The sequence below is a fragment of the Melanotaenia boesemani genome, chromosome 7, assembly GCF_017639745.1.
Source record: "Melanotaenia boesemani isolate fMelBoe1 chromosome 7, fMelBoe1.pri, whole genome shotgun sequence".
Taxonomy (NCBI): Eukaryota; Metazoa; Chordata; class Actinopteri; order Atheriniformes; family Melanotaeniidae; genus Melanotaenia; species Melanotaenia boesemani.
Window position 1 is genome coordinate 28,316,387 of NC_055688.1, and position 10,395 is coordinate 28,326,781.

Genomic DNA, 10,395 nt, shown 5'->3' on the forward strand with positions numbered 1-10,395 from the left:
TTGTCCCCAGACTGAATTGCACAGAAGCTGAGTATTTGCACTTGCAGCCGCACCGTGCCGCTACAACCGCCGAGCACCACCCATGTCAAAACAAACGTCCTTTCTCTGTGCTTACGTGATGCCCAATATTTTTCCCGAGCACGGTCTTTCAGGCAGCCTCTTGTGTCACACCACGGAAATACATATTCTGTATGAATGAAAATGCATACATATGTACTTTTTATATAAATTCTATGTATTTAAACAAACCTGTCTCATTTATTACAAATGACAGACATAAACCTAAATGGAAAATACAACATCTGTGTCTGCCTGGAAGAACAACGTCAGGGAAAATATAATCATAACGTGCGTTTCCGGAAGATCATTACAGCCTTCCTACAAGAAAGAAAATGGAATCCTAAGATCGCACTCTGCCAAATCGTCAATCCTTCTCTCAAAACATCTCAAACAAATAACTGTGTCCTCCGATTATATTGTTACTAACATCGCTGAGCAGGTAATGTATAATAAATATAATGACAGACGAAACATTCCTTTTGATTATCATTATTGTAACTGCCCAGCCAATTTTAGCTTGTTCGCTCCGGTTTGGTACTGTCTGTGAACGTCACTGGTTGACGTCGTTAGCTTGCAATAATGCTAATAGTAGCTAAATATACATTCAATGGTATCACCGTTAATATATCTAGAAATGTTGAACAATAAACAGCAGTTACATGGTGTTGCCCTTCATAGTGTCATCAAATGATAAATATCAAGTTGATGTAACTGAGGAACGGTGGGGAAGCTACACTTAACTAAGATTAGAGATCGTGTTTGCAACGTACATAGATAGCGTCCAAATTAAGTAGCTCACTAGCTAACCAGCTTAGCGTATCATAAGTTTGAACATCTAATATACTTGAATTAGGTCGAAAATACTAAAGGTACATAAATATCTAATTGACTGTTTTATCAACCAATCCACGGTTGCCTGTGTAACTGGCTAAAACAGTCATTAGTACATTACTCTTAAAGCTATTGAAGTTGTCAGCGTTAGCGACGTTGCACAATGCTAATACGTAGCTAGGAAACGTAAGCTAAGCTATACGATGCCATTTTGTTTTTATCTCGACTTTGACCAACACCAGGCTCCCGATCGGACTTGAAAACACAGTAATCATTATATTAATGAAACCATCTACAGTATTTGATTAGTTGGATATTGTATAATTTTCAGGATTAAACTGTAAAGTGTGCTTGATTACAAAGCAAGCCACTTTGTTTGCTAGTGTTGGTTTTGTTGTAATGCTAGCATGCTAGTACGCTTTGTAACCATTAGACGCGAGCCTCGCTAACTTTAGCTAAGTGTATGCTAACTTCACATATTGAAAGTATTATGTTGATGTGGTGTTTTGAGTTTTTTCCTGGATATGTTGCTATTCTCTAGTTGTCTACTAACCTACCTATATGCATTCCATATGTAGGTATATTATAAGATGTTATATAAGAGACTGCATCTCTTTGAAAACATTGTGAAAACATTCTTAAATAATCCTAATCTGCAGGAACTGGATCTTGTTGAAAGTTGGAAAGCTTCCCGTTGACCACCTTCATCTTGTCAGAGTCCATGGAAGGGTCGGACAGTATAGAACAGGGCGGCAGTGACCAGCCAGAGTCACAGCGCAGAAGGCAGCTTGATCGCTTGGACAGAGAGGAGGCCTTCTACCAGTTTGTCAACAATCTCAGTGATGAGGATTATCGCCTTATGAGAGACAACAATCTTTTGGGCAATCCAGGTAATTTAACAGTTAATTGAGTTAGTCATGGGCTTATAAAAGATATCCTATGCTGTAAAAAATCCCCAGTTTCTTTAATCTGTCCTGCCTGTCCATCCCAAATTCCATATTTCCCTTCCAAGAAAGAGCGTGTCTGTGTGTGTATAGGTGTATATGTATGTATGTATGTATGTGTGTGTGTGTGTGTGTGTGTGTAAAAATCTAAATTCTCCCTAGGAGTGAGTGTGAGCGTGAATGGTTGTCTCTCTGTGTTGGCCCTGCGATGGACTGGTGCCCTGCCCAGGGTATACCCTGCCTCTCACCTGCTAAATGCTGTGTTAGGCTCCAGCTTCTCCGCGACCATTAATAGACGAAGCGGTGGTATAGATGATGGACATATGTATATGTACACATTAGGAGTGGGGCTAGATTAAAAAAAAAAAATAATTACAGGCTTTGTAATTAATTAATCTCAACACTTTAGAGAAGTTCTTTCTGACATATCTCTGCTGTCGGCCAAAAACCTACCAATCACGGCTGAGTCAATGTAGGGGAAATGCTGAGATATACAGGTATTCTTTGAGGTGTTTTAAAAAGTGAAATCTTTTTCTATAGGTATTCACACTTTGTTTCTCTGTAAATGTATCTACTTTTCTATCTGTTTTGGGGGGGTGTGTATCTCTCAAAATCTTTGTATTTTTTTCTTTATGTGCTCATCTTAAATGACATGTTGACACATTACTTGAAGGAGCTGCTAACCATAGGGTGAATAATTTAATTTTTTTTTTTTTAATTAAGCCACCAGGGCAGGCACACCATGAGTCCTGCTCTGTATTGTAGGTATGCTACATCTGTTGATGTTCTTGCACTTCATGATGAAGCAGGAGTTGGCTATATGTTGAGAAAAGTTGGCTGGTGTGATCTGACTCCCTGCGCATGAGTACAAATCCATGTTTTACACTGATCTGACATAGGCCCCAAGAATTGTGGTTATGCTGACATATTTGAACTATTTCCGCAAGTTTTTATGATTTAAAAGCGTTTTTAAATGTCAAGGAGTAGTCTACAAAACAGTCATAGCACATTTAAAGACACAAAAATTTGAAATGTAACATAACATTGATCTAAATATATTGACCAAGACCTTAGTCAGAAGCCGATAGCCCCTCCCATCATCCCGTGGACAGTCAAAAGATGTCTAAACTATTTCCCTGGACAGTTGGAGGGGAATGAAAGGTTGGAGCATCTGTCAAGGAGAAGGCATTTATAGGACAGTAGTATGCCCTGGTAAGTCTAGAGTTGTTTTAGTGTTGTCCTGTTGCTGTCTCCAAAGAAAAGCAAACACTCTATGCATATCAAAACTCAACAAAATGGCTTTTATTTATTTATTGTTCTTATTTGAAATCACATTAACTTCATTACTGCCACATATGTGACTGTATGTAATATGTTTTGCTGTCAACTTATCTTTTTCAGTGTATTAACGCTAATGTAATTTTCATTTTAGTGAGTAAAGTTGTCATTTTCACTGAGCCATCTGTAATGTCTCTCTTCCTGCTGGCTCAGAGAAGAGTGATTGAACAAAACAGGAGAGTTTGGTTGATTGATAAAAGTTAATCTTCCTTGTCTTAAAATGTTTTTTGATATCTCTTCCAGGGGAGGTAACAGAAGATGAACTCTTTAATAGACTTCAGCAAATCAAAGATGGTCCAGAGCAGCATAATAACAACAACCCCACTGCTGAGAGTAGTGAAGATCCAGTTGGTATGTTTATTTGTTATTTTTTATTTTTTTTTATTTTTATCTGCTTGAATTGTTGTCAGAAATTGATGTGATTTGTCTATTGTTAATTTTGTCTTTTTTTTTCCAGAGCAACCAGAAACTTCTGAGGATCCTGCTGGTGGGGATAGCCTTTTAGACTGGCTAAACACTGTCCGGCGCACAGGCAATACAACCAGAACCGGGCATCGTGGAAACCAGTCTTGGAGGGCTGTAAGCCAGACCAACCCAAATAGTGGTGATTTTCGCTTCAGCCTTGAAATTAGTGTGAACCGTAACCTGGCTGAACAGCAGGCAGCTGCTGAAGGAGAACAACAGCCTTCTGAACAGCCTTCTGAACAGCCTCCTGATCAGCCTTCTGAACAGCCTTCTGATCAGCCTTCTGAACAGCCTTCTGATCAGCCTTCTGAACAGCCTCCTGATCAGCCCTCTGAACAGCCTCCTGATCAGCCTTCTGAAGAGCCTTCTGAGACTCCAGAGGTGGCTGCAAATCCTGAACCACAGGTTCCCATGGAGACAGATGTTGTGGAAGAACCCGTTGTAGAGGAACTGGCTGTCATTGTGGAGCCAGAGCCTGAACTTGAAGAGGTTGTTTCACCAGAGACTGTACAGGAACTTCCAAGCCCACCGGCAGCCCTCCCAGTACAAGCTCCGCCTTGTCCTTCTCCACGTAGAGGACAAAGGAGAGCCCGCAGCCGTAGTCCAGAACCACGCAGGACGAGGGCCCGTCTAGCCAGGAGTCGTTCCCCTCTCAACTTGGATCAACTTGATGGTCTACCTAATCCACGGCATCCACACAACTCTCATAGTCCCAGTTCCTCCACAAACAGCCCCCCTGTGCCTCAAGTGGAGGGCAGTTCTCGGACTCGACAACATGTTCTTTCCAGACAAAACACAGCTGACAGCGATGTTCAGCCACTAAGGGCTAGTGCAGAATCAGTCCCAGAGACCCAAAGCAATGGTTCTCAGGAAGGAGAGACTACAGGGACTGAAGGAGGTGGAACAGGACGTCGTCCCCCTACTATAATGCTTGATCTTCAGGTGCGTCGTGTGCGTCCAGGCGAATATCGGCAAAGAGACAGCATCGCCAATCGTACCCGCTCGCGTTCCCAGAATTCAAACAACACATTTCTTTATGAGAGCGAGCGCGGTGGATTTCGTAGGACTTTCTCTCGCTCTGAGCGTGCTGGCGTAAGGACCTATGTCAGCACTATTCGAATTCCTATCCGAAGAATCTCTGATGCAGGTTTGGGAGAGGCAACATCAATGGCTCTTCAGTCGATGATAAGGCAGATTATGACAGGCTTTGGTGAGCTTGGCTACCTCATGGACTCAGACTCAGATTCTTCAGATTCAAACCGGGGAACCAGCACACCTGCAGACTTGGAAACCCTTAACAATCCAGATGCAAATAATGCTGAAACTTCTGCTGCTGATGTTGATGAACAGCCAATTACTGCTGGAGTCAGGGGAAGAACAGTTGAAACAGATATGGATGAGAGCCTTGCCTCTAGTCCCCCGGCCTCTGGTGGCAGAGCTCGACCTAGACCACCTATCAACCTAGAGGAGCCCAGCTCGCTGCCCTTCTTGCGACTTGCTCACTTCTTCCTCCTAAATGATGATGACGACGACCAGCCTCAGGGACTGACCAAAGAACAGATTGACAACCTCTCCATGCGCAACTTTGGTGAGAGTGACGCCTTGAAGACCTGTAGTGTGTGCATAACAGAGTACGCAGAGGGGAACAAGCTACGTAAGCTTCCCTGCTCTCATGAGTACCACGTTCACTGCATAGACCGCTGGCTCTCCGAAAACTCCACTTGCCCCATCTGCCGCAGGGCTGTTCTGGTCTCAGCAAACCGAGAGAGTGTGGTGTAACTCCTAATAAACAACTAGCCTTTTTTTCCCCCTCAAATTAAGTAAAATATAAGATACTTTCAGAACACGTCTCCACTGTTGAAACATATTTCCGTCATATTGTTGGTGAGTTTGACCATAAATTTGCAGGTTTGATTTGGGATGCTTTGTCCTGTGACATCAAGATGTATTCTGATTTAAGACATTTACTGTTGCTGTCCAGGATTGGACACAAGCAATGCATGCTGTTGATCAACCTGTTGCAACCATGCAGTGTTGCATTGCATCAAGCCATGCACACAGGCTGACCTCTATATCATAATGAACTCTGATTACAAATGCTGCACACCGGCAGGTAGTTCAGGCACTTGAAATCTAATCTTTTGTATTGAATCCCAAATAGCGTCTTGCATACCATAAGTCAGGTAGAGGCACAACGTTTAGTTGAAGCAGTTCAAAAGTATTAGCTGTAAATAAGCTTGTAAAAATAATAATTTTGAGTCATACTTTGTATCAGTGAATGGATTTTTGGGTTATTCCTCATGAAGATCTGGCTCATGTTAGCTGCAGTGACTTAAAGAATCCATAAATTTATAAGTAGCCGATACCTGCGTGCATAGCAGAGGTCTGTAGAGATTGTGATGTCCGAAGGATGGAACGCATAAATGGGTTTGCAGCTTCCATTGTAACTTGTACTGTTTTTTTTTTTTCTTTTTTTTTTTTCCCCCATTCACCTGATGGAAATGGGGAGTTTCCATCAGGTATTGTAGTTTCCAGTACATTGAAAACAAACTTATCTTTTGACTTTTGGAAACCTGCACGTAGCTTTGGCATTTTCTTGATCATATTAATGATTCAGAAAGAAATCGTTTTGAATTTCCCCAACTACATATATTAAAAGTCATTGTGTAAGAAATTGAAATGTAGTTGCTTTTGCTCCCCTACTCATCATTTTCTTTTCTTGTACAATGATCGCAAGTCACTTTTGTTGAATTATCTGTTTTTTTTAAACCCCTGCTAACAAAGTTTTTTTTGGTATCATCAGTTTAAGGACCAGAAATGGACTGAAATGGAGATGACTTACCTACGTATCCCAAGCAAAAAAAAAGATCCAACTGTACAAGTTGCTGCTTATTTATCCAAAGCTTTTATTTGCATCTGGAAATATTCACATCATTGTCATTTAGTCCAAGTTTCAGTAGAAAGTCATGACATTTTCCCCATGTGCCCTCTAACTGCATCATGAGCGAACGCTCCAAACTGGTGTGCAATATGTGCAAAGTAGGGAAATGCAAACCAAGATATTAATGTATACTATTGTTAAAAATGGTTGTTAATGGCTAAAATCTTAAATGAAGACTTATTACCCTTTACAGTATGTGTTGAAATTAATTTTATTTAGAAATTATGTAGGTTTTAATAGCGTTGTTGATAAACAGGAACACTGACTAATGGAAGAAAAGGGCATCACTTACAGTGCCATCTTGTCATGTTTCTTGTTTCACTGTTTGATCTCTTAGCCACAACTATTATATCCCTTTATGGGACAAGAGTTTGAATGCAAGTTATTGTTGTTTACCACACACGTCAATTAAATGTACGTTCCCTATTAGGTCAAGCTGATGTTTGGCCTTGTTCTGTGACCCACCCAGTGCAGTATGTTAACTGGGTGTTCAATAAAACTAACCGCTGAATTAAACAAGTTATGCCATGAAAGAACGAATCGCAGGTATGTATTCTGTACTTTTCATCCTGTCAAATGATCTTATGCTGCATGCAGGTGCTCACATTGCTGGCTTTTAGTTATTCAACCTTTTAATAATCTAACTTTTCTCTACCATGTTCTTTTTTTTGTTTTTGTTAGAGATGTGATTTTTTTTTAACAAAAAATCCTATCTTAACATCACCTGTCCTGTTGAAGTCAGTTTGTTTTGCTCTCTGAATAGCACCAAAGTTGACTTGTTTATACCAAACCATGTAAATTCAACTCAAAATCCAGTAATGAAGTTGAAGTTATTTGCAAATGTTATAAACCAGTATTTTATTTACAATAGAAAACACCTGCTGTAGAAATACATGGCACTATTTAATGAAAGATATTGTCTCATTTTGAATTTGATGGCAATAGCATGTCAAAGAAGCTGGGATGGAGGCAACAAAAGGCAGAGGTACTAAAAAATCTTAAGGTGTTTCCACTTATTACCTTAATTGGCAACAGGCTAATATTGAGCATAAACAAAGCACCTTAGAAAGGCAGGAGTCTGAAGTAACCCCAAAAGTGCAATGATTTGAAAAAAATGTAAATATTCTAAAGCAGTTTAAAATAAATATTCCTTATTGTAAAATAGCACATTCAAAATATTTGTTTTCAAAATCATAATTTCAAAAGATTTAAGAGAATCTAGAAACATCTCTGCATTGGGAACATGGCTGAAAATTAATATTGGATGCTTGAGATCTTTTAAGCTCTGGCTGTACTGCTTTAACACCAGGTGTCACTGTCATGGGAATCTCTGCATGAGCTTAGGAGATTTTCCAGAAATGAGTCAACACAGATCAACATGCATATCTAAAATTCAGATTTAAAGCAGTCCAGACCCAACAACTGTTATTATTTGATGCAGCATGGAAAATATGACAAAATCACGGGACTGCTGAGCAGCTACAATTAAATGTCAGATAATGGGACATTTTTCCATAGATCCAGCAACTGCCTTTCTCACTTCCCAAATGTTTACAGACTTGATAAAATGCGTAGTGGTTAACTTATTCATGTTTCAGGTATCTTTTTGCCTGCTGCTGCCATTGAATACAAAATTATTTTTTTCATGAAATGTCTTGCAAGTTGTGGGGGTGTCAAACTATTTTGATTCTCATGAGGACTTTTCCACCTGATTTTAAAAAAAATGTATTTATTTATTTTACGGAAGCGTAGAGCTGATACCCAAATAAAAAGGGACCTTATTACGTTATAACTTGATAGTTTTATTGTAAAAACGTGAAACTTACCATGTTATAACTTGATAAGGTACATTTTATTTAAATTTGGAACTGGGTTGATTGCTTTAGGCTTCCGTAATTTGTACGTATTTATTTTCGAAGAAAAGATTTATTACAAGCACATTTACTGGTATGATTCAGGAGGTTCGATTTATTTCCAGCTTAAACATACTAATTGTTGGCATATTTGGTAATAGTCCTTGCTAGACTAGCTTATTATTACAAGCTCTTGGGATAGAAATAAAGCTCCTACACTAATTTTAAACTTGTAAAAACGCATAGGTGGTGATGTTGTGCAGTTGGATCAAATTGAACAGAACAAGGAAGTTCCCGGATGGTGACACACTTCAGCAAGGATGGCGCTCCGGACAACTGGGATTCGTTTGTTGCAATTTCACAGGGCCTATTTCAAGGTAAATCACATAATTATTTTTCCTTTTGAATAAGTCCTCACTGTTTAGCCTGCCGAGTTTCTAAAGTCCGCAGTGGTTTGAATGTAATATTTGTGTGTGGACTTCCGCGTAGAGACTCTGCTACGATACCGTTTAATATAACTGGCACATATGGTGCTAAGAGGCTAGAGTTTTTTTTCATTATTGAAATGTTAACATATTTCATTTTAATTATGGAACTGTAGTTCTATGTTTCTGTAATACAACCTTTATTAACACTTAACTGACTCAACTGTCGTCTCATGCAGCACACTTTCACCACGGAGTGGCGCTGTTTGCTCTTAAATCAACTATTTCATTTTATGTGCAGCTGTTCGCTTTATCAATCATTTTAAAGTGGCTTGTCATCTTGCTTTTTTGTAGACAGTCTCAATTCAAGCACCGGGACTCGTCCGATTCAAAAGCACCAGCCCCGTTGAAGTGAGCCATCTCGATCATTTGGTGTTGACAGTGAAAAGTGTGCCAGACACAGTCAACTTTTATACCTCAGTTCTTGGCATGGAGGTGATCACTTTCAAGGTATATGCTAGTTCATTAAACGTCAATATATTAATGATAATAGCAGTTTCATAGGATTCCGAACAATTTTGACAGACTTACTTATAAAATTGGTAGTAATTTAAGAGGATTAATTATTTGAAAAAGACTAAAGTAGAATTTCTTCTGGGTTTAGTTATATAGAACATCCACTAGATGGCAGGCTTCGATTGTAAGTCAGCTTGTTTTTCTTTTTTTAAACGCTTGCTTGCATTTTCCAGGGAAACCGTAAGGCGCTTGGGTTTGGGCAGCAGAAATTTAATCTTCATCAGCTGGGCCAGGAGTTTGAACCAAAAGCCAAGAATCCAACAGCAGGCTCAGCAGACCTCTGTCTTATCACCAAAACCCCTCTGACTACAGTAGCTGAGCATCTGAAGGTACTTCTCAGCCACAGACATAACTGCATGACTAACATGGCATCTTGTTGACCTTGTGTGTCAAATTAACCAAGTATCAATGAAATGCTGAGTGTGACTTAATGTTATGTCCTTCTCTGCAGATTTGTGGGGTTGAGATTGAAGAGGGTCCTGTGGAGAGGACAGGTGCTGTGGGGCTCATTACTTCCCTTTACTTTAGAGATCCTGACCACAATCTCATTGAAGTATCAAACTACAGCCAGTCAAATGCAGAAGGTTCTTCTTGAAACTTGTATTTGTATAAAGTCAAGCTCAATGTTATTTAGAAATTAAGACGAGTGAAAAATACTGTTTCCAAGAGAATTTATTTTCAGAGTAAAATAAAATGTTTTAACACATACCAGTGACTCTGGATTTTCATTTACCCTTTTTTGGTGCCATTAGGTGAAGTGTGAAAAATGAAAACTTGTGACGGTGGTATCAACAGACCTTCCCCCTTTGTTTGGTTGTGCTATGTTGGAGATAACGAGTTTGCACTGCACAGATCAGAAGTTTATTACAAAGACTTAAGATATTTGCAGGCAATTAGATTTTTCACATATGTTTTTTCACATGTTTAGATTTTTATAGATTAATTTCAGTAACATTAAGGAG

General features: G+C 39.4%; 2 protein-coding genes across 3 annotated transcripts; both read left to right on the plus strand.

The window, feature by feature from the left end:
* Window positions 1-375: 375 nt before the first annotated feature.
* On the plus strand, window positions 376-7,568 carry rlim (ring finger protein, LIM domain interacting). 2 transcript variants are annotated; one of them, XM_041990133.1, is made up of 4 exons: window positions 376-499; window positions 1,551-1,781; window positions 3,417-3,524; window positions 3,631-7,568. In XM_041990133.1, exons 2-4 carry the CDS (start codon window positions 1,613-1,615, stop codon window positions 5,415-5,417), a joined length of 2,064 nt encoding a protein of 687 aa, XP_041846067.1. In that variant the 5' UTR covers window positions 376-499; window positions 1,551-1,612; the 3' UTR covers window positions 5,418-7,568. The 2 variants fall into 2 exon arrangements, with proteins under 2 accessions (XP_041846067.1, XP_041846068.1); XM_041990134.1 differs by lacking the exon at window positions 376-499 and adding an exon at window positions 1,034-1,158.
* Window positions 7,569-8,340: 772 nt separating this feature from the next.
* Window positions 8,341-10,141, plus strand: glod5 (glyoxalase domain containing 5). Its single transcript, XM_041990135.1, has 4 exons — window positions 8,341-8,809; window positions 9,212-9,367; window positions 9,607-9,762; window positions 9,885-10,141. Exons 1-4 carry the CDS (start codon window positions 8,753-8,755, stop codon window positions 10,026-10,028), a joined length of 513 nt encoding a protein of 170 aa, XP_041846069.1. The 5' UTR covers window positions 8,341-8,752; the 3' UTR covers window positions 10,029-10,141.
* The last annotated feature ends 254 nt before the right edge of the window (window positions 10,142-10,395 follow it).